We start from the raw sequence: 27,731 nt of genomic DNA, 5'->3' as shown, positions 1-27,731 counted from the left end.
ATAGCTTCTTTCAGCAATCCGGATGAACCGGGTATTTTCCCGCAACAGTTTCATGAACTCACCCGGACTTCTGTAACTTGACCTATTCTCTTTGGCAGGTGACTTTCGCTCCTCGTTTTCATTATAGGGGATGTGCCCCAACTAGTGTCAAGGGTAACCACGCCCAAGATAGACCAATGGCACAACTGGGAACGTCTAGAAGGAAGGGTTTGCCAAGGATACCACTCCATAGTTCCCAGGAGGGATCTACTCTGGTCGGGGAGGAAGCACCCCGTCCCAACTTGTCAAAGGCCTTCCGTCTTCCCTGGAGACAGCCCCTCTGCTCCAGAAGAGACGTCGTGCCCTTGGGGATCCCTAGTAACACAGGCCATGAGCACGCTCCAGTGCGAACGGGACTGCTGGTAAATGGCACGATGAGCTGAGCTGAGAGCATTAGCCTCAAAGCAGCTCCATGTGTCTGCTCTTGGAGGGACCGGGGCTGGGGGGGGGGCGCTTAGTGACCTGCTCCAGGCCCCCGGCCTGGCTTCGGGCCCATGCAGCCTGAGCTGTCACCCGGGTGGCTCGCTCTCCAGTCCTTTGCAACGTGGTCCGCAGTCGGGAAAGCCCATCCTCCAGCTCTGACTGCTGCTTTGCTAAGTCCAGCACATTCTTCGAGTCCTTGGCTTCCTTTTCAGCCTGTTGTTGATTTAAAGAGCAGAGAGGAGAAAGTGTCTTCATGTAACAAACAACAAGAAGACAAATGATATAATTACCCCTGGGGACATAAGCTAGGTACGAGCAGAAAGTAAATCATTCCTTCCATGTTTTCCCCTCTTCCATTAAAAACCACATTGTAATAAAATATTTCAGACCCACACAAGGTTGCAAAAGCAAATATGACATGTACCCATGTGCTCGGCCAGTGAGCTAAGGCTCCCCTTACACGCCCTCACACTGTGAAGGTAAAACCACTACACTGAATCGAAGATTTGTCATTCCATGTGCTTCTATATGCTTTTTTGCTATACTCCACAGTATTTCTAACACATGCAGTGTTTTTTTTCTTTTCTTTTTTTTTGGTGTTTTTTTCAACTTTGCACAAATATATGCTACTGTGTATTTCTGCAACTTGAATCGTAATTCAGAATTATGCTCGTACAGTTCTTGACTAATTTGCATGGCTCATTTATTCACTTTTAGCAACTTAAAGCATTCCATTGTTTGAACATAGTTTACATTTCTATTCTCCAGCTCATGCACGTGGCTCCTGCATCCACAGAACAACAACCAACGAACGCCTTATGCTTGTTTCTTATTTCCATGATTCTATTTGTCACATCTAGAAGTCAGATCTGTCTGGTCAGCCGTTAGCTCTTGTATCTTGTTCTTTGGCCATACCTTCGTCCCTTCTTAGATTTTTGTGAGCATAATGAATGTTCTGAATTTGTACTCTACGTCCAGTAACAGATCCTCAGCCTCTTGCATTCTGATTCTGTCGTTTTACTGTTTCTGATGACTCTTGCTTGAGGCAATTTGTTCTTTTATGGGTTTGGGGAGGCATCTTAGAGGCTTGGTTTTGAGGTGCATTCCTTTGGAGGGGATTTCTGTTTGCCTCTGGCAGGCATCTATCTGACAGGACCTCTTTAAGTAACATTTTTGGCTTGGGTTGTTGGGGCCACACAGGTGGTGTGACTTCTATCCTCGAACTCAAGTAAGCCAGCTTACGGTTAGTGATGTTTAGTGAAGAATCTCGCAAGTGAGGTGCACCTGCACCCCCCCTCGTGTGTGTGTGTGTGTGTGTGTGTGTGTGTGTGTGGAGGAGGAGGAGGAGGAGGAGGAGGAGGAGTTGTTGAACATTTCATTGAGGATTTTGCCTTTCCAGGCAGGGGTCTTAATCTCTCCATTTGTGGGCTTTGTTTTCTGTATCTTATGCATGGCGAGCATTAAAACCAACAGCTCTCACACACCAGGGATTGGTGGATACCCTTTGCCTGCTGTCAGGTTCCTGTTTTAATGCCTCTCCAGATTCATACTTTCCCGCCATTGTTGGCCTCTGAAAATTTCTTCCATTTCTTACTAATTTTGCTATGTATTAAAATTTTTAAAAAATATCCTAGCCAACATTTTTGGGCTTTTTTTCTACTAGGAGGGTTCCTTGGGAGCCCTACGTATACCATATTTTAGAAATTTAAAAAAATTGAAAACCTTCTTGTGCCCTTGGACATATGTCGAAGTCTTTTCTAGAGCACAAATTTAAAAACTTTCTCTGCAAAGGACCAGATAGTAAAGGTTTTATACTCTGTGGCCCATGAAGTCTCTATTGCAACTACTCAGCTCTGCGCCACCGTAGTGCAAAAGCAGCCACAGACAACATGTGGCTATATTCCAATAAAACTTTTATGATTATGGATTAAAAGAAGTTACTGCACCATTTGGCCTCTGGGCTATATTTTGCCCTGCCCTGTTCTAGCATCTACGGCTCGAAGGGGAAAACCTGGAGGCCGCCTTTGTTTTTTGTTTCCTTTGCTACCCTATATTTGCAACCTGTTCACATATGGCCCTTTTATTTCCTGGTGCACTGCTTCATGTTCTATCACTTTCTCCTTTTCTTTTCAAAATGCATATATTTAGATCCAGAAAACCTGGCTGAAGAACAGAGACTGAGGCGCTGGCATTCTCTGGGGAAGGGGATGGACTGGAGGATGCAGCCTTGGAGGAAGCCTCTTCACACAGCTTGGGACCAGGTCCCGACCCATCCTCCAACTGCCAGACTTCCTCTCTGGGATCCCTTATGTGGGTTAAACCATGGCCTGGCTCCCACTGAGCTCTGGGTGGAATGCTTTCTTTTGGGTAAGAGATCCTTTCAGTCTTAAGATACTCTGATGAGATTTCACACAGAACCTGGCAGTTACAGAAACCTGGCAACAATGAACTTAGTTTCTTTGCCTTGTGAGCTGTAACAAGTCTATTACTTTCCCTGGAGTTGGAAGGGTTAAACTCCCTCCTCAACTCTACCTTTAATTAGCTGTGTGACCTTAGGCAAGTCACTTAACCTCCTCCAGGCTCAGTTTCCTCCTGTACAGGCCGATAGTAGCACCTGCTTCGTCCCCCAGGAGGGGGTCGACAATGATGAAGTGAGGCCCTGAGAGCTCTGGGAACATCAATTAAATGCACAATACCACTGCTGTGTCATTTTATCCTATGATCATCCCATTAGACAGGTCAGGCAAGCATGACATTGGCACACAGAAAAACCAGGCTGTCTCCACATTCAAAATCTTTTTCAGATTAGTTTCAAAGAAGATAAATACCTGCAGTACGTTCTTTTTAATTTTTGTTATCTCCGCAGTCAGCTGCGTGATGGTGGTATTTATCCGTCCTTGGGTGACTTGAACTTGTTGCAATTTATTCAACGTTTTGTCAAGATTTAATAGAACATTTGCTGCTTCTCTAAGGTAGGATATTAACATGTCAGATCAGATAAATATACAATTATTCATTTGTTTCACCTTGGGAGTTCATTCGGCTCCACGAGAAAACTTGGCTGAATTATTTATAAAGTAAATGTAAATTACTCTTAAGCAAGGCAAAGTGCTGAAATCTTTATTTTGAGGAAGAGGTATGTTTAAATCCCAACAACAACACATATATATGCATATCAAGTAGATACAGATTTCGCCAGATATGGAAATCAATAATACAGGTCTTATTTATTCTTAATTTGTCATAACCAGAGAGGCCTCAGGACCGTCACTGGCGAGCTCTGAACAAAATAACCATCCTCAGCCAATTCCAGTTCCCTCATTTCTCACACTTAAGCAACACTGTCTAAATCCTTACCGGAGTGGGGGTGGGATAGTTAAGAGGCTCCGCAGAGAGCAAAGAGAACCCAAAGCCCTGTGTTTCCAGGCTGTGTTTATTCAGGTTTATGTAAGCTCTGCTGACATTCTAGCTGCCAGGGGCCCAGGCTGAGGTTAAAATCACAAGCATTCCAAGGGATCGTCTATTTTACAGAAATTAGCTCACCTCAAGTCAACATTCACCAGATCCTCACATCTGCGGGCTCAAAACCACTTTTGGAAGAATGTACCCAGTGAGTGAACTATCAGATAGGCCTTTGCAGGGGCGTAATCAGAAGTGCGTGTGGAGGAGCAAAACCTGCTATGTTGCTAAACATCCCCTTTCCCATGCAACCCTACCTCTCCTCCTGGTGGCATCTCTCTTTGGCTTTTTAAGAAAAGATCCCTGGGTGGCTCAGCGGTTTAGCGCCTGCCTTTGGCCCAGGGCGTGATCCTGGGGCCCCAGGATCGAGTCCCACTTCAGGCTCCCTGCAGGGAGCCTGCTTCTCCCTCCACCTGTGTCTCTGTCTCTCTCTCTCTGTGTCTCTCATGAATAAATAAATAAAATCTTTAAATAAAAAAGGCTGGGGTTTTGTTTTGTTTTGTCTTTGTTTTTTAAAGAGCTGTTTTAGGTTCACAGCAAAAAGGAGCAGAAGATGTAGAGTTCCCTTATACTCCCTGCCCCTGCAACACACGGCCTCCCCAGTTATCAACACCCCTGCCAGATGGGATCGTTGGTTAGCGTTGATGAGCCTACATCGACCATCATAAACACCAAAGTCCAGAGTGTACGTTAGGGTTCACTCTTGGTGGTGTTCGTTATGTGAGTTTGGACAAATGTCTAATGACATGCCCATCATTCTAGTATCACACAAAGTATTTTGACGGTCCTAAAATTTCTCTCTGCTCCACCTATTCACTCATCCCTCCACTCAAGCCCTGGCCACTACTGATTTTTTTTAATTTAATTTATTTATTCATGAGAGACATAGAGAGGCAGAGGCACAGGCAGAGGGAGAAGCAGGCTCCATGCAGGGAGCCCGATGCAGGACTCGATCCCAGGACCCCGGGATCATGCCCTGGGCCGAAGGCAGGCTCAACCGCTGAGCCACCCAGGTGCCCCCACTACTGACCCTTTTTACCGTCTCCACAGTTACGGCTTTTCTCGAATATCCTATGGCCGAACCATATCATATGTGAGCTTCTCTTTCTACGCTACTTTCTCTACAGTTATAGGAGGGGTTCAGGAAATTTCCCTTCTCATAACACCCCCCACCATATCTTTGTACTGTATTCTTTTTCCTTTAGATTTTCAATGTAGCTGCTTTTAGAGTAAATTGGGAGAATACCAAAACATAGAAGAAGGAGAAGAAGAAAAAGGGGAGGAAGAGAAGGAGGGCTGGGGAAGAGGAGGAAGAGGCAGCAACACACACAAAAAAAGAAATGTATCAAGAAGGGAAAAATCTACCACTAATCCTACCACCTCTTAGGATTTCAGCACATTCTAGCATTTTTGTCCTACAACTTTTTTTCTTTCCGTGACGGAGATCCTCTTCTATGTATAATCTGTCACCTTAACAGATTAGCAGTACCATTACCCTTGAAGAATCTCTGTGTGTTATTAAGAATCCTTCCCCAGCATCATTTTTTCTAATAGAATTTTTAAAAATATTTTATTTATTCATTCATGAGAGACAGAGAGACAGAGAGACAGAGAGAGAGGCAGAGACACAGGCAGAGGGAGAAGCAGGCTCCATGCAGGGAGCCCGACGCAGGACTCAATCCTGAGTTCTCCAGGATCGCGCCCTGGGCCAAAGGCAGGTGCTCAACCACTGAGCCACCTGGGCTTCCCCCAGCATCATTTTTTAATAGCTGTGTGATCGTCCTGCAGTTACTTACTCTTCCGGGTTGTAAGTAGTACAACGGGAAGGGAGTGGGCCTACAGAGGAGTCTGGAACGCTGCATGCACACAAGTGCGTCAGGACACAGTGCTGGCAGCTAAGGTCTCAGCTGCTGGGCGCCCTGACATGGTGATGTCACCACCAGCCAACTGATCCCACAACTCTGACCCACAGCACCCCCGTGCTCCTAAAAACACCAACCAAGATGCTTCTTCTGGTTTGCTTGGCTAAGTCCACAAGGTCAGAAGGAAGCACGAGTTCATGAACTCTATGTACCGTATCTATAATTTCACTCCTGTGTCATTCCTGTTCGTTTCTTCTATTCCTCACCATCATATCCTTTTAATGTAGTCTTTTTAAGAAAAAATTCAGGTCCTCAAAGTACTGTCTATTATGGTAAATTTCGAAAGTACCAGACATAGGTAAACAAGAAAGGGAAAACACACCAGTATTCCTACCACTTGTTAAGTCTATGCTGGTATATGGCACCGATTGGTCTAAAGAGGGAACAGGCCACTTGAAAGGCGTTCCAAGTCTATAGCAGGTGGGAAATAAGCATCCCTACCCCTTGCCTCGCAATCCCCCGGCTTCCTGAGACCCCTGTAGACAGCTTGCCGCCCCCTTTGGGACTGAGCTACTGGGGGGTAATTTCATTTGAACATTAAATAGCTTGTCACACAACTATTTTTCAAATGGCCTGTTAGCAGATGGCCTGGGAGAGCAAGATGAGAATATTCACACTGTACTTACTCTGCTCCCTTTGCCTTTAACAAAAGCTCTGGGGCTCCATCGACCGCTTTGCGCAGCCTGTCCTCATCTGTCCTGTAGTCCTCACAGAGCTGCATCACTTTCTGTATTTTGTCAAGTTCACCGGTTAGATTTCGTGATGTCGTTGGTAGGTGGACGTCAAGTACGCGATCTGCAACCTTCTCTATGTCCTCTGGAGGCACGTTTTCCTCTGAAATTGGAAGTGGTTTTAGGTCATCGTGCCTCCTGGTTAAACACTGTATCTTGTGAACACAACCACCGCAAAGTCTAGGCCAAAGGTACGTGCACCTGATTCTGTGTCCCTAGAACACCAGGGTTCGATTGTCTACGTCCCGTAGGGTCCTCTTCACCCTCAGTGTTCCCTTCTCTGAAGAACCACCATTCGTGTAGTGCTGACTACACGCTGCACAAACACTTGTTGGAGAGCTGAAAACCCACAGATGTGGGACATTGTCTATGCTCTGCAAAACGTCCTCCTAAGTCCTTACATATGAATTCAAATGCAATTAAAGCGGTTAGACACCTGTCATGAAGATTCCAATATGATGAACGAGACCGTGGGGAAGCACCAGGTTGGGACTCGACAAAACTTGATTCTGATCCTTCAGGACACCAAAAAAGGCTCACAGCTGTTGCTCATCTGTCTAAACGGGCAACTCTATCTGATGCTGCCACTCCGAGTCCTGTTTTGAGAAGGGAAGGCGACCACCCAGAGTAAAGGGCCGGATGGACAACGTGTCACAAGGAAACTGTTAAATACACCCCTTGCCCTGCTTTCCAGGAAAATAAAATTGGCCTTCCCTGAGAATTGAAGCAGAAGAAGGATCGTTAGGGTTTGGGGTGATGACACGTGGTGACTCTGGCTTCCTACGGAGGTGTAACGCTAAATCCTGGGCAGGGAGTTGGAGATCTAATCCTCAAGGAGTTGACCATCCAGGGGGGAATATAAGCCATTCCTTAGGAATACTGATCATATAAGAATAGAAAATGTTAATTAGAAAACCAAATGATAGGGGATCCACAGGGAGAAGAAAATATTTCAGGAAGAACCTCAGAAAGGCACATAAATTGAGTCTGGAGGTCAGCAGAAATTAAACCTGTGGAAATGTGGGGTGAAGGAGGGGGAAAGGCATTCCAACCTGAGCGAACCCAGGAGCCAAAGGTTGGGCGCAGCAAGAAGCAGCACCCAGATCACTGTTGGCAGGAGAGTGGAGTTTAAATAGTGGGGGGGGGGGGGGGGCGAAGTCCCAAAAGGCGGGGAGCTCAGCTCCTGGAGCTCAGGGGCCTCTAACTGTGAGGTCTAGGAACTCGGAGTTCCTAGGAGGCAGTGGTCACCACAGATGGCTTTTAGCATTTGGTTGACACGCTGTGAGTATATATCCTTTTGGTAATCATCTTCACTTTAGCTGTTTTGTTTAATATAAAAACAACATTTTATTTCCTGTCATGTTTTCGAAAAAAAAAAAAAAAAGGAAACAAGTTTTTTTTGTGAGTAAATTAGAAGCATGCTTTACACAGAATGTACTCTACTTGGAAGTTGACTCTTGAAACAAATAGTATTTAATTTTATAAAAAAGTCCTAATAAAAAGTGAATTTAATTGAACCACAGATTTGTCACCAAACATTTATTGGCATTTGTTATGAGATCATAAATTCAAAATTTTTATATGGGACTTTCTTTTTGTTTTTAAAAATTTTATTTATTGGGGGATCCCTGGGTGGCACAGAGGTTTGGCGCCTGCCTGTGGCCCAGGGCGCGATCCTGGAGACCCGGGATCAAATCCCACGTTGGGCTCCTGGTGCATGGAGCCTGCTTCTCCCTCTGCCTGTATCTCTGCCTCTCTCTCTCTCTCTCTCTCTCTGTGTGACTATCATAAATAAATTTTTAAAAATTAAAAATTTTATTTATTTATTCATTAGAGACACACAGAGAGAGGCAGAGACATAGGAAGAGGGAGAAACAAGCTTCCCATGGGGAGCCTAATCCTGGACTCGATCCCAGGACCCTGGGATCATGACCTGAGCCACCCAGGCATCCCTTATATGGGACTTTCAGGAGAAGTGACACATTACTTTGTTCATGGGAATTCAGGCCACAAAGAAAATATTAGAATATTAGAAAATATTCAGAAGAGCTGAATAGTCTAGCCACCATACAATTTAATAATACCTTTATTTGGGCTTTATGGGAAGGATAGAGGAAAAGAAATTGGTGAGTGAAGGGTACTGCTTCCTGGTGACCAAGGGTCTTGGGGTCCAGACCAGAGACGTTGACAGTTTGTTTTATGGAATAGGATTTTTCCCTATGCCTAGTCTAATATTTGTTGTAATAATCTAGACACAGGTTTGCTCTTTTTTATAGATTCCTTTGGATAATTAAGTAAACTTTTTTTTTTTATTAGAGATGTATACAGCAGCAATGAGAAACTAGACTGATAAGGGAATTGGCTCCAAGACCCAGTGAATGAGATGGAAAGCAGTGGACTTTGCCTTCTGAACCATCCCTGGGCCCAGAAGTGTATCAGTGCCATTTTGTGCTACTGGTCTGGCAGTTTGGCTTTGGTTTGGTTTTGGTCCCTGAATCGACCCGTACCTGCAGCTAATGTGTTCCTCAATCCAACCAGTTCCTGAATCTGTGTCTAGCCGATACCAATCCATCCAGCTAACTCACTGAAAATTTGCTTTTGAATACATAAAACATCCAGTAGGCTGATCCGACCCCATTCATTTTTACTGATTATTTTGGTCATTTTTATTGATTATTTGTACTGCCTCATTTTTTTTTCTCATTTTGTTCTTATTTCAAAAATCAGGACTAGTGCTGCTGAAACAATATCTAGAAACATGGTTATGGAAAAAACAGTTGGCCACAGGGGTCTCTTACAAATATTAAACAGATTCACAAAGTGGTTGCAAAGATGGTAACAGACATCCCAATTGTCAGCTGATTCATGTGCGAAGCATTAAGTTACTGAATCTGGAAGATGGTGATGGAGAAGAAAGCCTCTCAAAATTAATTCTGTATAGTGTTGTACCCAGGATGCATTATTTGCAGAGAGTGAGGTTTCAGGTCAATTTCCAGAAGTACTACTTGATTTTTTTTTAATCTCCAACTAATAATTCTCTATAGTTTAAAATAAACCTCTAAAAAAATAAAATAAAATGAACTTCTCCCAAAATAGAGAGCAATGAAGGATAATAATGTCATAATTACAATAATAATAATAATAATAATCATCATCATCATCATCATCAAATTGCTCCTTTTAGTCAATCACAGAGAACCAGTATGTAACTTGGAAAATAGTCCATAATAATAGCAATAATCGATATTTTAGATATTAACTCACTATAGTATTTGATATAGTAATCAAAATCTGGCATGCCTTGATCTCAGATATACCTTGTCAGCAGAGGAAACCATGGAATCCTAACATTAGAGCATCTGATAGAATCATCATGTTAGGTTTTTTGGTTTTTTTTTGTTTTTTTAAAAACACACATAACTTTAAACACCAAGTTCATTTGTTTGAAATTTTAACTAAATTCTAGCATTTTTTTACTCAATTGATCTCATACAAAGATATAGATAGATAGATAATAGATAGAAAGATACAGAGTTAATATTTGGGGATTATTTTCATTAAAAAAGTTTAAATCAAGTGGTACATCACATTTCTGATTTAGGCATTTTGTTTCCACTTAATGTAAGTTGGGATTGGTTGTGCTGTTAAAGTATACGTTGTAAAAAAGAAAAAAGCAAAGAAAAAGAAACCAAAACTAGTCCCAATATAGTTTTCTAATCACCTGACAGAAACTTTTTCAGCTTTTTGATTAAAAGACTCATTTTCTCTTTCTCAGATTCACTTTGGTTTTTCATATTCCTCAGTTTCTTGCTTAGTTGTAAGGCATTGTTTTTGGAGACCTCTGCCAGTTTACTTACATTTTTGAGCTGGAATAAGAAAAAAAATAACAATGAGGAAAAACACACAAGTAGGCACATCGTGTGATGTTTAATTACTTAGCTGGACCAAATGAAACTCACTAAAAACAAAATAGGAGTACAGATAATTTAAAAGATTCATTTTAAGGGATTCCTTTAAAAGGTGATGATATTATTTGTCTTCATTATCATGCTTTCTTAACGTGAGTTTATTTTGTGGCGCCTGGCTGGATCAGTCAGTGGAGCATGTGACTCAATCCTGGGGTTGTGAGTTTGAGCCCCACATTGGGTGTAGAGATAACTTAAAATATAAAACCTTTAAAAAATAATGTGCATTTATCTTTTCAAACATTATTCAGGATCAAAATTATTATTTGAAAACAATATTGACCTAGTGCTAATGACTTTTCCTGATACAAATGTAAAATACAAATTCTGTTTTAATGAGACTTTAGCCTTCTATAGCATCAGCAAATTACTTAGGACTACTTACAGTGGTCATTACATTTAACGAGTTAAGGGCATTTCCTTTTATGTAAGTTAAAATAATTACTCTTCTTGACATCCCTCAAATTCAAGTAATGTACTTTCTTTGAAAGCTAAAAAGAAAGCATTCCTCCTTTTAATAACGAGTTTGAACTTGGAGCAGGCTACAAAGATAAATTCCAGATGCTTTGTACACTTGGTGGAGGAATGATAGATCTAAAGGCTTGCCCTCTAGAAGTGCAAATTCTTAATTATGCAATTTGAGAAAATTCGTGGGCTTTTCTTGAGATTCCAACAAGTTAGAGAAAGAGAAAAAAACCAGAAAGCAATAAGACGATATCACCAACAAGTTGAGTTGCATGGAACAAATTAATTGTGACAGAAGTAGGGCTAATTAGGATCAAACACAATTAGGAAAAGAAAAAAATCTCCCTTTATTTTCCCACAAAAGGAACCAGCTTAATTTGAGCCCTACAGATTTTGTAGAAAAGGATTTAATTGCAGTCTTTGGCAAACGATGAAACAAAAAAGAAATATTTACATGATTAAAAATATGTATCTTCATTTTTTTGAGAGTTGTTCTTTAATTTTCTAGAACTTGGAAGACCTAAAAATGGTTAGCAGTAGCTAAGAGGGATCTGAAAAGTTCCCGTCCCAAGAAAATAATGTAGCTATGTGAGGTGATGGATGTTAACCAAACTTATTGTTAATCAAACTATGTGCCCCTAAAACTAGTACAATGTTCTATGTTAATTATATCTATCTCGATTTAAAAAGTCACTAAAATGGCTAGTGGGTAAGAACACATAGAAATAAAACAAAAATTCTGGAAATAAATACTCTGGACAGGCAAACATAGAGATGAAATCTGTGTCAATTGGTCGATGCTGTATTCAGAAAGAGAGATTGCTAAATTACTTCACTCTTAAAACATCTCTCTGCAATCCATCTTCTGTCACAACTGACTCCTGAGAATTCTCTCACAATCTTTTCTGGCACTCTTCCCCCTTCTAATCAAGAGGAAAACAGCACACCATTTTATCTACATGAAAACCCCTGCCCCCATCCTTCCCAGTTCTTCATTTACGTGCTGAATAAGCCAGATTTTGCTAGAACCTGCGTCAGGGGCTATCTTCTAAAAGTAAAAGCTTAACACGGGCTTATTTAAATGGTGTGAGGTTTCTGGTTTTTTGAGACGGGACAGTAAGGTGTGATAGTTAAAAATTATGTAAACAATCAAGGGTTGTTTTAAACACCAGGATGCAGGACCAGGATTTGTTTTTGTGTGTGTTCCCCACATCGAGATAAATGTCTTGCACATAGTGGGCACTCAATGAATATTTGTCAAAAGAAAGAAGAATAATATATGAGTGAAAACTACGTGTGCATGTGCATGCAAGCATGTGTGTGAGCGTGTGTGCAGGAGATATGCACACATATCTTTGCTGTGGTTTTCAGCCCATTCCCAAGCTTGGCCCTCTATCCTCCTGTTGATTTGGAGACCGTTTTTTTCAGGAGTTGGTTTTGGGTGCTTACACACAGGAATGCTGACTGCTGTAATATCTAACATATTATTGGTAAAGAAATTCAGCTCTTTAAGAGGTTTTTCTTCTTCATCAAAGACTCCATGTGTATCGTCAAAAATGGAGCCAGCTAGGGCACATCGTCACCTTGTAATCCAGAGTAATCCAGTGTATTCACAGAATACCTAATATTGTATTCATCATTTCAAGGTGAATATATAAGGTATTCACACATACACACACAAAAAAGAACTAAAGAAAATTAGGCAGTTAAAATCTATTCTCATTTATCAATGTGACTGGAAAAAAAAGTGAAAATGCTTAAAGTTATTAGAGACTCAGTTATCAGGTACTTAAATATTAAAACGGCTGTATCATGTCTAACAACATAGGAAGGAGTACAAGGCATAAGGGTATCTTCCTGTTAAAATATTTTCTAACATTAAATTTTAAACAATTTTAAATTTAACAGCTTTATTGAGGTATCATTGAAATACAGTAAACTGTACATATTTAAATATGCAATTTGAGATATCCAGACAGTCATACATCTATAAAACTACTAGCCCAGTCAAGATAATGAACATATCCATCACTCTCAGAAGTATCCATTTCCAGGCACTTACTGATCTACCTTCTGTCACTATAGATTAGTTTGCATTTTCTCAGCATTTATGTAAATGGAAACTTATAATGTGTTGTCCTTTGTTTGGCTTCTCTCACTCAATGTATTATTTTGAGATTCACCTATTGGATGGATATAGCATAATTTATCTTTTCACCTGTTCATAGAGCTCTGGGTTAATTTCAATTTTGAGCTTTTACAAGTAAAGCTGTTAGGAGCATTTGTCTCTGAGTCTTTATATGGATGCGTTTTTGTTCTTGGAACTTGAAAGTCACCAGAAGAGAACAGGAGAAAAATCTTTGTGATCTTGATTTAAAAGTTTTGGGTTTTTCATTCATATCTATATTCTATCTTGAATTAATTCTATTTTTATGATATGAGTTAAGAAGTAGGAACTGGAGTTCATTTTTTTGTGTGTGGGTAACAAATTGTTCAAGTACCATTTGTTGAAAAGACAAGAAAAATCAGTCCTCTTTCGTATTACGTGTGTTAAAGATCAATTGATTATATATTTTTAAATTTATTTCTAAAATCTCCAATCTGTTTCCTTAATGTCTTTGTCTCTTTTGATGCTAAAGCCACACAGCTCTGATTATTGTAGCTTTGCAATGTCTTAAAGTCATGTAGTATACAACTCCCAACTTTGTTCTTTATCAAAATTGTTTTGACTAATTCGCTTTTTGCATATATTAAATTTTAACATTAGAATTTGTATATTGCATAGAATTTCAAATATACCCTTGAATTTATACAAGTTATTGTTTACTTTGAGAAATCTAAAGTTTTCAAACCTTTGAGCCTAGGAATCTCACATTTCTATGTAGGGTTTGCTGTGAAAGAAACATCCACATGAGTCTATGTCCTACAAACATATATTTTGAGTTATTTCTCTTGTCTCAATACACACATGTGCACACCACACACACATATATAAAATTATATATTTATACACATACATAATATGTATTAATAGAAAATGTCAATATTCACATGTACTTCTAAATGTACATTTAAATCCACATCTGGGGCAGCCCAGGTGGCTCAGCCCGGGTGTGATCTTGGAGACCCAGGATCGAGTCCCACGTTGGGCTTGCTGCATGGAGACTGCTTCTCCCTCTGCCTTTGTCTCTGCCTCTTTCTCTCTCTCTCTGTCTCTCATGAATAAATAGATAAAAAATCTTTAAAAAAAAATAAATCCACATCTGTATTTTTAATCCTATGTTTCCCAACATAAGAAAACCTAATATCTAGAATCTCTCCTTTCGCCTAGAAGCTAAATGGTGGTTTAAAATTTTCAGTTTGCTTTTTTTCTTCTTAGTGCTATAGATTTACAAATAAGCAAGAGAGACATACTTACCCGGTTCTTCCAACCCTGGACCTGGTCACTCAAATTTTGTATCACAGACTCTGCTTCCTGAGCTTGCTGGAGGGCATTGCTTGAGAGGGTCAGGAAGTCGTGACAGCTGGGGCCTTCACAGGATGAGAGCACACACGGCATGTCCCCTGATTCTCCACACACCTCACAGGAGAAATGATTTATGTTGAAAAGCAACACGTTGGCAGAGTTTTTGCTAACACCATCCCGCTTCTCTGAGGCAAAGCACTGCTCTATGCATATGTGTTTCTTCACCAGTGGTTCATGCTTAGCGCACAGATGCAACCCAGTAAATGTGTCTAGATAATTAAATATCTGAATTTTTTGTTGGCAGCGTTGTGTCAGTCAATGCCATTTTTATGCTTAGAGTTTCTGGATAAAACAGTCAAATGCCTAGCATTTCTTGCATGTTAACTTCATGTTTTTAAAATAAAAATTACCTTTTATTTATAATGAAGCAGTAGGAGTGAATGTCCATAATCTGTACCATCGTAGAAATAGCGAATTATAGGAATAAATATAAGATAATAAAATCAAGCCACAGTCTTACCCTGAATTTTCTTAAACTTTGACTTAGAAAATAAAAAATGCATATGAATACATTTATTTATATTATTTATATCTTATATAACAGAGCATATCTCTATATATGTTATATATTTACACATTTATAAAGTATAAATAAAAAATAAAATGCAAGGCAGGAAATACAATTGAAGGTGTTTGTATGGAAAGCAGAAACCACAAATACTTCTATTACACCATCGTGAATATTTACCTTTTTGTTCAATATTTGGATATCTGGTACCGTAATCTGCTGTAATTTTTCCAATGATGAGTTTTCTTTTGAGCTTAGCCTATCAAAGATGGTAAGTAAGTCATTCCTGATTTTTTCAGAGTTTTTTATGATAGAAGTGGTTTCATTAATTTTCTTTTCAGCAGATAATGACCTCTGATAATGCTTCTTGATGTTCTCTGAGGAATCTACATGAATGCAAATTGAGGTAAGATTTAGTTTTGTGAGAACAAATGAAATTATATGTTGGTTATCAAGACAATCATTTCCCAATTTGACTAATGTCTTGGTCTCAACGACCAATACAAAATTTCACCCTCCTTTTCCTTGCATTTACACTTAATGGGGAAGGATTGGATAGAGAGAAACAAAGATCTACGTAATAGATGCGGAGCATTGAGATTTAAGTCTGCAGACATGGGTTTGAGCGTTGGCTTTACCCTTGAGTCTGGCTGTGTCCTTGAGCAAACTGGTTAAATCTCTTAGATTGTGCTTGCTTATCTGTAACATGTGAAGACTAAGTGAAATAAGATGAGAATACATTGTAGGGGCACCTGGGTGGTTCAGTGGTTGAGTGTCTGCCTTCGGCTCAGGTCGTGATCCTGGGGTCCTGGGATCAAGGCTCATGTCAGGCTCCCCCATAGGGAGTCTGCTTCTCCCTCTGCCTGTGTCTCTGTCTCTCTCTCTGTGTCTCTCATGAATAAATAAATAAAATCCTTAAAAAAAATACACTGTAAAATGTTCCACAAATATATTAATTGGGTATTAATTGGTATTAATGACTACCTATATGAACCCTAACATGACAAACCAACCAAGGTTACCCAATTATATGGAGCAGGAGTCAACACATTTGCTCTGGAAAGGGCCAGAGAATAAATGTGTTAGGCTTGCTGGCCACAGCATGTCTGTCACAACTTCACAAGTCTGAACCTGTACAGTGAGAGCAGCCACAGGCGATGTCAACAAAGAGGTGAGGGTGTCTCCTAATGAAACGCCATTTATAAAAACAGGCTCTGGGTAAAAGTTACAAGTGGACTGTAGTTTGCTGACCTGTGACATTGAGGCTCATGACAATAGGTCACATTTGTGGAGTGCTTTCTATGTGCCTGTACTTCCTGTCAGTTTTCTTTCCAAATCTTCACAAAACATTGAGTTAGCGTTAGCGTGATCACCCCCATTTTACATGTGAGAAAATGAGGCTCTCATGAGGTAAGTTATTTGTCTGAGGTCTTGCTGACAGTAGGATAAAGTCAAGATTTGAAACCAGGTGGTTTGATTCTAAAAACTATGTTTTTTTATTTTTTAAAAGATTTTATGTATTTATTCATGAGGGACACACAGAGAGGCAGAGACACAGGCAGAGAGAGAAGCAGGCTCCCCAGGGAGCCTGATGTGGGACTCGATCCTGGGACCCCGGGATCACAACCTCAGCCAACCTCAGCGTCTGCTCAACCACGGAGCCACCCAGGGGCCCCTAGAAACTATGTTCTTAAGCACTTCTCTATATTTTCCGTATTTATAGTAAAATACAAATTCATGAAAGTAATACAGCACGTTTTACTGCAAATAATAGTGTAGCAGGACTTTCAACTGTAACTCCATGTTTTAGGAACCAGAGGCCCAGGGTCCTGATCTTTATTCTCTGTACAACCAAAAGTCAGGGATGAGACCACCACACCTTCCAATTGCTCGGGGTGAGTTTCTGCCATTATTTATCTGGCAAATTGTATCTTCATTTGATGAAGTCCAAGTCAAATGTCACCTACTTCCTGGAGCCTTTCCCGGTGAACCCAGGAAAAATTCTGTTCCCTGTGCTCTGTTCCCCAAGTGACTTGAAGACGCTGCAATACAGTCTTTTCGTTGTTTGGGGCTGTTTACATGCCTGTGCTCCCCAGTAGCCTGGAGTAATCCAGGGCAAGGACTTGCCGTCCACCCCCCATCTCCCCTGCCCTGCACAGTCAGGCATCCAGGGGAAGCTCAGTAATTGCTGTTGGGCGGTGGGTGTGGAAGGATTAGCCTGGGGGCAGTGTTCCTTTCTCCTACCTGGCTTGGGTGACCCCTGATGCATTTTCTATTTTCTTTTTCTTTCTTTCTTTCTTTTTTTTGAGCTATACTGCAATAGAGTATAATGTGATTTTGTTGCATTTATTTATTTTTAAAATTTTTACTTATTTTCTTTAAAGTAGGCTCCACACCCAGAATGGAGTCCAATGAGGGGCTGGAACTCACAACCCTGAGATCAAGACCCAAGCTGAGGATCAAGAATCGGGTGCTTAACTGACTGAGCCCCCCGGGTGCCCCTAATGTGATTTTATTACAATTAAAAACATTCTAGGAGGGGTCCATAAGCCTCACAAAAGTGCCAGGAGTCCCCAGCAGAAAAAAAGGTGGAGACTGCCTTTATCTGGCATATTCCACATGCCGGGTCCTGGACAGGAGAGCAGGGGGCTTGGAAGGGAGCCTGACTCCAGGGGACCCCGGGAGGGGCTGAGCTGTCATCAGCTGCCACCCAGATGGACACTGTCCTCAGCCTACTCCTCACTCCCTCTCCACCTGCCGCGTGGATTCTTAGCCGGCAGTGCAAACCTTCCACGCCCTGAACAATTTTCAGGTGGCAACCTGGCCAGCAAGAGTCGAGCGTCCTTTCTCGGAGTGTCACTGCTGGCTCAGCACCCAAACTCCACGACACTTGAGAAGTTGACATAGTCACGTACACATAGTCCCTTCAGTGGGTGTGTTTGCACGTCCTGAAGCCTCGGGCACCGTGCACTGGCCGGGGGTCAACTCACGAGTGGATTGCGCTCTGGGGGCCGCAGCCTTTGGCATCGAGGGACAGTCCAAGCGCATTTTCTCTCTTACCCACGATGCTCGTGTCACGGGCTCGGGCGCGCAGGCGGATTTCTCTCTGAAGACCTTCCAGTAAGAGGTCTGCTTCATCCCTCATGCTTCCCAGCCTTCCTTTCAGATCTGGAAACTCATGCACGGCTTTCAGTTGCACACTTAGCTGCGCGGCGTGTTTCCTGGAGGGGAAACGAGAGCAAGCGTAGCCAAGTTTGTGTTACTTTTGACAAATCAGTGAAAAACCGCATCAGCGCGGCCCTGGTGACCAGCGCCCTCCTCATCAGGCCCTCCTTCCCCAGTGCGTGCTTGGCAGCTTATGGTTCTGTTTGGGGTTTCGCTCTTTCTCCTTAACCCAGATTTCTGGAAGATTTTAGCGCTCACTTAAAATACAATCCGCATACGGGGTCTCGTGGAAGAAAGGCCTTGAGTCTTCCAGTCTCAACTACATGGACTCTTTCTGTCCCCCCTCCGCTTTGGGTTTCCAAAGACATGTATTCAGACATGGTTCATTTAAATCGATGAGCTCCAAACTATGTTCAGGCTTCTTTTTTTTTTTTTTTAAAGATTTTATTTATTCATTCATGAGAGAGAGAGAGAGAGAGGCAGAGACACAGGCAGAGGGAGAAGCAGGCTCCATGCAGGGAGCCCGACGTGGGACTCGATCCCGGGGCCCCAGGATTACGCCCTGGGCCGAAGGCAGCGCTAAACCACAGCCACCCAGGCTGCCCTATTCAGGCTTTCAACGCAGAAGTCCTCACCCAGCCTGGAGTAAAAACCAAGCTCTTTATTGAGAATAAATCCACTTGCAGCAAGGCTCCTTCTAGTGCCACTTGCATCCAGGGTCTTAACTGTTAACTCCCAGGACTGGCAAGGGGGTCTCCTTGTTGGTGAGAGTATATTCATGAGAGTATGTTTGTGGGGTATGTTCATGCTCCCGACATTCTCCCCGATGGTCTGCACCAGGATCTCTGTCCCTCTTCGATTTGCTGGGTTCAGCACCCCCGGGGGGTTCAAGTAAATAATTAGTGTATCCCTCGTGATGAGGAAATTGGGTGCAAATCGAGAAGCGTACGGTTGGGGCAAATTGCAGTGTGAATCTCTGGGACTAATTTATTTTGGCAGAAGTGCAGAGCATTAACTGACGCTTCCCAGCATTTTCTGCTCTTACCCTTCCTTTCTAATCTACAGACTTTTCCTTCTGGCGCCAACTGTCAGGACTGTAATTCATCAGGTTAATAATAATAACAATGATGGTGATTACTGTTATTATAATTGGTACCCTCGAAGCTCTCACAATGTGCCAGACTTGTCTGAGTCATTCTCACAAGAAACTGATGAAATAAGAGACTTGATCCCCCTTTCTGGTGAAGAAACAGAAGCTCAGAGAAGTTAAGTCACTTGCCCAAGGCCACACAGCAATAGGTGGCTTCCCTTCATGGAATATCTACCCGTGACGTCCTGGCTTCCCTGTCCTCTGCTCCCCCTTCCATTTGTAGTGTACCCAGCGAACACGAGCTACGCAACTGGACCAGGCCTGGGGAGTACAAGCAGGGGAAGGCTGCCTCTGCCCTCAGGGGGCCCCCGGGAAGCACATATCTTTCTGCTGAGGAGGTCATGGAAGGCATCAGGGAGGAGGTGGTGCTTTGGTGGTTGCCAAGGAGGAACGGGGGCCCAGCAGGTGGAGCGGGACGGGCCAGGAGTGCTGGTTTCTGGCAGAAGAAAGAAGAAGTACTCACTGCTTTCCTCATCACTTCAGGCCTGGCCCTGGGACTCCTGCTTCTCTCGCTCTCCTTCTGCTCTACCCTGAGTCTCGTGGTCTCTCTGTGTAGAAGGCCCGCTGTGGATTGGATCATTCTGGCTTCTTTCTGACAGGTCCACTTTGTTCACCGTGTTCTAGAACCACAGACCAGTGGTGTCTGGGCCAAAGCTCATTCTCAGGCATATTTACTTGGCCTGGACGGTGCTTTTTAAAAGCGCTGTTGGATTAACCGGCTCTGTTTTAAGGTGGGGACATTTCCATAAAAATCTGGATGTCTGACATCTCAGCACAAGTGGGAAGGTCTGGGGATATAGGGCCCCATCCTGCAGGGCAACGGTCTTTACAAGGCTACGGCTGGGCCTGTGTTTGGCCCGCATCCTGGCCTGGCCACGAGACTCCTGGGGCCCTGAAGGTGCGTGGTCCTTCCTCTGAACTCTCCGGGTGGGCCGGGTCTTCTTCCTCATGTAACTTTTATTATTATTATTTTTTATTTTTTAAAGATTTTATTTATCTATTCATGAAAGACACAGGCGAGAGAGGCAGAGACACAGGCAGAGGGAGAAGCAGGCTCCATGCGGGGAGCCCGACGCGGGACATGATCCCGGGACCCCAGGATCACGCCCTGGGCTGAAGGTGGGCGCTCAGCCACTGAGCCACCCAGGGGCCTGTCTCATGTAACTTTTAAGCTATTACCATGTACTTCTGGGATGAAAATGAACGGCCTTATATTGACCCTTGTGTTTTGTGTAACACAAAACTCTGTGGCTTTCATTATTCCTTAGTCCTGGAGCTTTTATGGGGGACAAGGGATATTTTGCTACATAATCACAATCTCTTTGGTTTCTCAGTAGACTATGTGCTCCTGGAAGGGCGGGAACTATACCCAGTGTATCCTGGCTTTGCCCAGAGCGGTTGGCAAACCTTTTCTGTAAAGGGTCAGATAGTAAACATTTTAGGCCTTGGGGGCCATAGCCTCTGTCACAGCTACTCCACTCTGCCGTTGTCCTAGGAAAGCAGCCACAGAGGACAGGTACACAAGTGCACGTGGCTGTGTGCCAGCGAAGCTTCATTTACAAAAATAGGTGGCATGTTGGATTTTTCCTGTGGTGTGCTGAGCCCCGGCCCAGAACAACCAACATAATTTCTAGAAATGTTTGATGAAAGTTACATAAATATATAGATGCATATAACATATAATGAAAACAACAATGCATTTTGAGGAAACTCTCATACTTGCTATATGGCTTCATATCAATGTACGGGTTTCTAAACAACTGAAGAATTTGGGAAGATTTAGAAGAAATTTCCCTGACTGATTGAAAAAAAAAATTGTATTATAAACGACCCTTTTTCCAATTTTGCATCTTTCAGCTCTGCTGGGTTTGGGCTTTCCACAACCAAGCTCTTAATGACTGCCTTTTTGTTATAATCAATGGCATCTGGAAAGATCCCATGTAATCCTAAGTAGGTAGGAAAGAGACAGACAAATGTGATCGCCAGCCTGGTCGTTAACTGAAAAATTATTTCCCTAACGTCCACATAGGTACATTTTGAAATTGAGGGCTGCTTTTTAAAGCCCAAAGGAGTTAAGGTAAATCAAGGAACTTGCTATCCGTGGCTTGCGCACAAATCTTACCGAGCGGAGTCCTGATAATCCTTGACTATTAAGAATTCCCCAGATGAGAAAACAGGATGTTTCAGAATCCTTTCTATTTCTGACAAGTTCTCTTGGAGGCCTTTGAAGTCGGCCTCGCAGACCAGCACAGTCTCTCTTTTATCTTCCACGTTAGCAGCCAGCCTCATTAACCCTTGCACCGCTTCGGAGAGGGCAGAGACGGTGCGGTCCCAGTGATCAAAGCACTGGTGACACCGCGGACAGGCAGGGAACTCCCGGCCGTGACCCCGGGCACAGCGATCGCATCGCGGGCCGCCGACTCCCTCCCGACAGCGGCACATGCCCGTGTCCTGGTCACAGGTGGGCTTCTGGGCACCTTCTCCGCTGCAGTCACATGCTAAAGTGGGAGAGAGAAGAAGCAGAGAAGGTCAGTCACTTGGCCTTTTGCTTGTGACTAGCTCAAGAATAAAGTGCATTGCCCCCCACCCCAAGGATGTCCCCGACGCCCATTTCTAAGGTGGACATTTAAAACTGGTATAAGAAAAAATAAAAATAAAAAAAATAAAATAAAAACTAAAACTGGTATAACAACAAAAAACAAAAAAGCAAAACAAAAAAATAAAACTGGTATAACTACATAGACCTGGGGGACACCTGGGGGGCTCAGTGGTTGAGCATCTGCCTTTGGCTCAGGGCGTGACCTCAGGGTCCTGGGATCGAGTCCCACATTGGGCCCCTTGCATGGAGCCTGCTTCTCCCTCTGCCTGTGTCTCTGCCTCTGTGTGTGTGTCTCCCATGAATAAATAAATAAAATCTTTAAAAAAAATTACAGAGACCTGGGCAATTACATACAGCACTCCTCTTTTCATTCTACTAACAAATCAGTTTATGGTCTCCAGGTGGAAAATACTAGGTGTTGTCTTTACAGTGTGAGTGGTCATGTGTGGGCTCCTCTACCTATTTGGGTGACCAATCTGGAGGTAACAGTGGACGACACGCTAGTATCTACTGCTACTGCTCTTGTGGGTGACTCAGGTGTGTCGGTGACCCCCCTGAGAATTCTCTCGACCACACTCTCTCAGTAAAACCCAGCCGGGGTTGTGCCCATTGATGCTGTTTTCCATTATATAAGGAGAACCAGTCCATCCTCAAAAAAGAGGGGAAATCACTCTATCCTATTTACCCAAAGGAGTTGACCATCTACCCAAAAGCCTGCAGATATCATTTCCCAGACTTGGAAAAAAACAAGATGTCCTGCAGCAGGTGAATAGATAAACTGTGGTACAAGGGATCTTTTTCAGGGCCAAGAAGAAATGAGCTATCAAGCCATGAAAAGACACACAGGAACCTTAATATCACCTAGTGATATTAATCTGAATCAATCTGAAGAGGCTGCGAACTGTAGGAGTCCAACCACCAGACATTTTGGAAAAGGCAAAACTATGGAGACAGTAAAAAAGATGAGTGGTTGGCACGGGCTTGGGGGAGAGAGGTGGTGAGAGGGGAGCAGGAGCAGCACAGAGGATCTTTAGGGCAGTGAAAATATTCCATATGATGCCATCATGGTGGACACGTGTCCTTATACATTTGTCCAAACCCACAGAATGGAAAATACCAAGAGTGAACCATAATTCGAACTGCGGACTTTAGTGGTTATAGTGTGTCCATGTAGGTTCATTGGTTGTAAGAAATGTGCCACTCTCTTAGGGGTGTGGAGATGGGGCTGGAGGGTATGGACATGGACATATGGGAAATCTCTGTACCTTCCTCTCAATTTTGCTGTGAACCTAAAACTACTCTAAAAAGAAAAAAAATCAAGTCTTTTAAAAAAAATATTTATTTATTCATGAGAGACGGGGTGGGAGGGCGCAGAGACAGAGGCAGAGGGAGAAGCAGGCTCCTCACAGGGAGCCCGATGTGGGACTCGATCCCAGGACCTGGGATCATGACCTGAGCGGAAGGTAGATGCTCAACCGCTGAGCCACTCAAGTGTCCTAAATCAAGTCCTTTTAAAAAGGAGAACATTAAATTAATTTTGTCTTAGTTAGAAAAACAAAACGAAGCAAAACGACACTCCATGTAATTCAGTCAAGTAGGTTTTTGATTAGGGATTTTGAGTAGGGTGGACAGAGGTGTGGCAGGGACGGCAATTTCCAAAAGGTCAGGGAATCATTAGCCTATGTCAGCGGACTAACTGCAAGGAACAAGGGATTGAAGAATGGATTTTACAACTTGAGTAAAAATTCCGACTGCAAACAAAAACTGGTTAACACGCTAGGCTCGTCAACTAGATACCATCTGTCCAGCACATTCTCTGTGGCCTGGGGGCCTCAGCCAGAACTCATTTGCAAAGTTTTCTCTATCAAAGATGAAAGCATTTCAGAAAGTGAGATTATCAAAATATCAGAGGGGCATAGAGGAAAGAGACTCAGACAGATTTTCCAGGAGCCAGAATTCCTCCCTGGTTTTTAATGTAGCAATTCCACCTAGAAAACTAGGTGGGCCTGGGGAAAATCATTGAGGGTATGGATTTGAATGGGGCAAGGAAACGAAGGCAATTTGTTTTCGCCACCGAAGCCCATTTATAGAGGAATACAAAGGAGGAAAGGGTTACCATGTGTGGCTAGGTAGAGATGACCATGCTAAGCCCGCCACATCTGATATTTCTTTGGATTGACCTCTTTTGACAGCAGACTTTTGAGATTCAAAAATCCCTCCTTCTAGAACTAACCCAGATTCTAAATCTGTGCTGTCCAATATGGTAGCCACTAACCACATGGGGCTCCTGAGATTTAATGAATTGAACACACAGTTCTTTGCCTCATTTGCACTAGCCACATTGCACGTGCTCACCAGCTCACAGGCCCTGCATCCCAAAGGTGCCGATTGGACCATTTCCATCTCTGGGGAACATTCTGTTGGATGGTGCTGCTCTAAATCCCATAATCAATGTTAAGACATGGGGTGAAAGGCATTAGCACACAAACTCCACGAGATTAGGGGCATTGTCCTATTTGCTCACGACTTAGTGGATCCAATAGGCACATTATGAATATTGTAAAATAAATGAATCAGTGAGTATGTAAAAGACCCAGAGTTATAAGATCCAGGTTGAGGAAACATCCCCTCTGCTGCCTTCCAATGATCCATCTCCTAGCCTGTTCTTCCATCAAGAAGCTGTTTTCGTCGACAAGCTTCTAAATAGCAGAAAACTGGCTGCAAGTCATGACCTCAGAGGTCTGTTCCATCTTAATGACTTTGAGGAATTGTAATCCAGGCTTCAACTTTTAAAAGACTAACATTTAACGTAGCCTAAAGTTTAGACAAAAATCTTTTTATAAGGCTATAAAAATATTATTTTCAAAACTAAGATTAGCCATTGTGATTTTTTTAATCAAATAAAGGAATTTAAAATTTAAAATTCAGGCTATGGTTCATAGCTTGCCCGTAGACAGCCCTCCCTCATGATTTTAGAATTAGTAATACTTACGAATGCATTGCTCCAGTGGATCACCGTAATAATTTTCCTTGCATCCACTGCAGTGTTTCCCATCATAGCCTAATTTACACCGACATTGGCCTGTAAGCTATGAGAACAGTCATGGGTGAGGAATCGACAAGCTTTATGATCTAAAACAAATAATGCATCTTTATATAAAACAGTTTTCCCTCCAGTGGTTTAGAACATACAGCTGTGCAAGGGCAGAGGAAGGATGATTCCCACGGCCAGCAACCACCCTTGGCAATACCAAGGCTCAGGAGCTAATGTGTTTTGTCTCAGGGCCTCTGAATATACCGCCTGCTTCCAGCTGTTCGAGGACAGGTGGCCCCAAACTGGGAAATACACGCAGATGTAAATGAAAACAAAACACATAATGGGAAATGGGCCACATTCTTTTCCTCTACAGTTATGGGAGTTCGTGCATAACACAGAGAGGCCAAAGACCCAGACTAACATTCATCAACTAATTTGGCAAATAGTGTTTCCATTATGGAATGCACAATGGACTTTCTCCCAATTGGGCTAGTGTTTTTGCTCAAGAAAACTTTTTTTTTTTTCAATTGAGGCTTGGTCATTTAATGATAGTTATTTAACTAGGTTTTGGGGAGAGGGCTGATCCTTTGTGCATCATGCCAACTGGATCCTTGACCAGCTTTTCTGAAAATGGGGGAGGTTCAAAAATTAACAGGAGAAAAATAAAGAAGCAAATCATTATTGTTGCAGTCCGAGGTTATACTTGGCCAAAACGGCTTAAACGACAACTCCATAAGTAGCTTGATTTATAGAATGACTGGATCTACACAGCTGCTACCCATCTTTGGAGTTCCCACTAGCATCTACGCAAATGGAAGGAGTGATGATGAGTGGGCTGTCCCTGGGGCCTTGCATACTGCTGGTCATCCTTAACTGTTGGGCAATGTTTTCTTACATGGATGCAGAATCTGCTCCTTTGTGACTTGTACCCACTGTTCTGAGCCCTGTCTTACGGAATTGCACAACACCAGGCAGCCTGTCCCTTCCCTCTGACAGTCCTCCTCCCAACGAGAGATGACTGTTCTCAATCTGCATTTTCTTCTTTTCTTCAGGCCCACCACCCCTAATTTACTCAAGCCTTCACTGCAGAATAGCAATTGTTCTACCTGCCATCCTATCTTCCTTTGGACACATACTAGTTTGTCAATATAATGTTTCAAATGTGGTACTCAGAAAAAAACAACAATGCTCCCACAGCTGTCTGAGCCAGAGGACAATGGGATGATGACTGTCCTGAAATGCGCATGGCATTTCCACTACTCTGTCATACATGGACACTATGTCTTTGGCAGCCCGGCCCCCACTGTTGGCTCAGTTGAAGCACATAGTGAAAATCCTCAGATATTTTTCACAGGATCTGGTGCCAGGTTATTACTCTTACCCTGTATTTATGCAATGGATTTTAAAAACCCGATTGCAAAACTTCACTTTTATCCCAGTAACATTTTACATTCTTCTTTCCAGCCCACGGTTCAGCCTGTTAGGATATCTTATCTCTTGTTCTACCTTTATCACATTAGCTCACAACTTTGCAACATCTGCAAATTTGATAATATTTGATAAGCATGTTTCTCCAACTCCATTTAAACTGTTGATGAAAATATTGGATGGCACATTTGGATCTCTCTGTAATAATGCACTAGGGATGTCCTACTGGCCGACATAGAGATATTTACCAGTGGTTATTTAAACAGCCTGGAATCTAAATATCCACCTGTCTCTTCAATACCCAATGAAAGTGTTCCCTGATTTTAAAGAGCAACCTTCCCCAAGTAATCCCCAATGAACCAGACAACCCTTGTCACAAGAGGGCTCTTTGGTTAAACCAATGCCATCTGACTTTTAGCTTGATAGGCTTCCCTTAGTCTCCGTTAGTGGACTGTGGTCTTTGTTGAGTCCTGCTACAAATATGTTTCCTACAAGGTCTTCAAGGCATCTAGGTGACTCAGTTAAGCATCTAACTCTTGATCTTAGCTCAGGTCTTAATCTCAGGGTTGTGAATTCAAGCCTCATGGTTGGCTCCACACTGGGTATGGAGCTTACTTAGAAGAAGATGAAGAAGAAGATGAAGATGAAGATGAAGATGAAGAAGAAGACGAAGGAGGAGGAGGAGGAGGAGCTGCTAAAAGGTTTAAGAAGCATGCCAGACAGTAATATCAGGAATTCCTCTTGAGTTAGGAAGCCAAGCAGTCATATGGAGATCTACTATTTTGTTTCATGGTTGGTGGTTGCAAGTGTGAGGAATAGAGGTGTGGTCATCTAGTGCCCAAATATCATTCTCCAGTAAAAGAAACCAGAGCTCCTTAAAAAAAAATGGCTGGTTTGGGGCACCTGGATGGCTCAGTTGGTTAAGCATCCAACATTTGATTTAGGTTTAGGTCATGATCTTAGGGTCATGAGATTGAGCCCCGTGTCAGGCTCTACGTGTGGAGCCTGCTTAATATTCTCTCTCCCTTTCCCTCTGACCCTCCTCCCTGCTCTCTTTTTCTCTCTCTTGGAAGAAAGAAAGAAAGAAAGAAAGAAAGAAAGAAAGAAAGAAAGAAAGAAAGAAAGAAAGAAAGAAAGAAAGAAAGAAAAAGGAAGGAAGGAAAGGAAAGGAAAGGAAAGGAAAGGAAAGGAAAGGAAAGGAAAGGAAAGGAAAGGAAAGGAGGAAGGGGTTTTTCCTAGGATGGGGGCAGGAAATACACCAGATGAGCTTAGAGTATCTTCTCATGCAAAAAGTGCTTAAAAAAAATAATAGAG

The 27,731-nt window shown here is 42.6% G+C and overlaps 1 protein-coding gene across 1 annotated transcript in view; it reads right to left on the bottom strand.

Annotated features, from left to right (window-relative positions):
- The window catches only part of LAMB4 (laminin subunit beta 4), a 98,909-nt gene that overhangs the window by 6,551 nt on the left and 64,627 nt on the right, over window positions 1-27,731 (bottom strand). The window contains 9 exon segments of the mRNA XM_035701297.2: window positions 502-675; window positions 3,291-3,429; window positions 6,470-6,677; window positions 10,296-10,440; window positions 14,423-14,584; window positions 15,219-15,424; window positions 18,099-18,259; window positions 21,476-21,851; window positions 24,945-25,041. Of these exon segments, the coding sequence (XP_035557190.2) occupies window positions 502-675; window positions 3,291-3,429; window positions 6,470-6,677; window positions 10,296-10,440; window positions 14,423-14,584; window positions 15,219-15,424; window positions 18,099-18,259; window positions 21,476-21,851; window positions 24,945-25,041 (1,668 nt within the window).

Source organism: Canis lupus, chromosome 18 (genome assembly GCF_003254725.2).
Source record: "Canis lupus dingo isolate Sandy chromosome 18, ASM325472v2, whole genome shotgun sequence".
In the NCBI taxonomy this organism is placed as follows: Eukaryota; Metazoa; Chordata; class Mammalia; order Carnivora; family Canidae; genus Canis; species Canis lupus.
The sequence above is the reverse complement of the archived record's forward strand: the minus strand, read 5'-3'. Positions and strand labels throughout refer to the sequence as shown.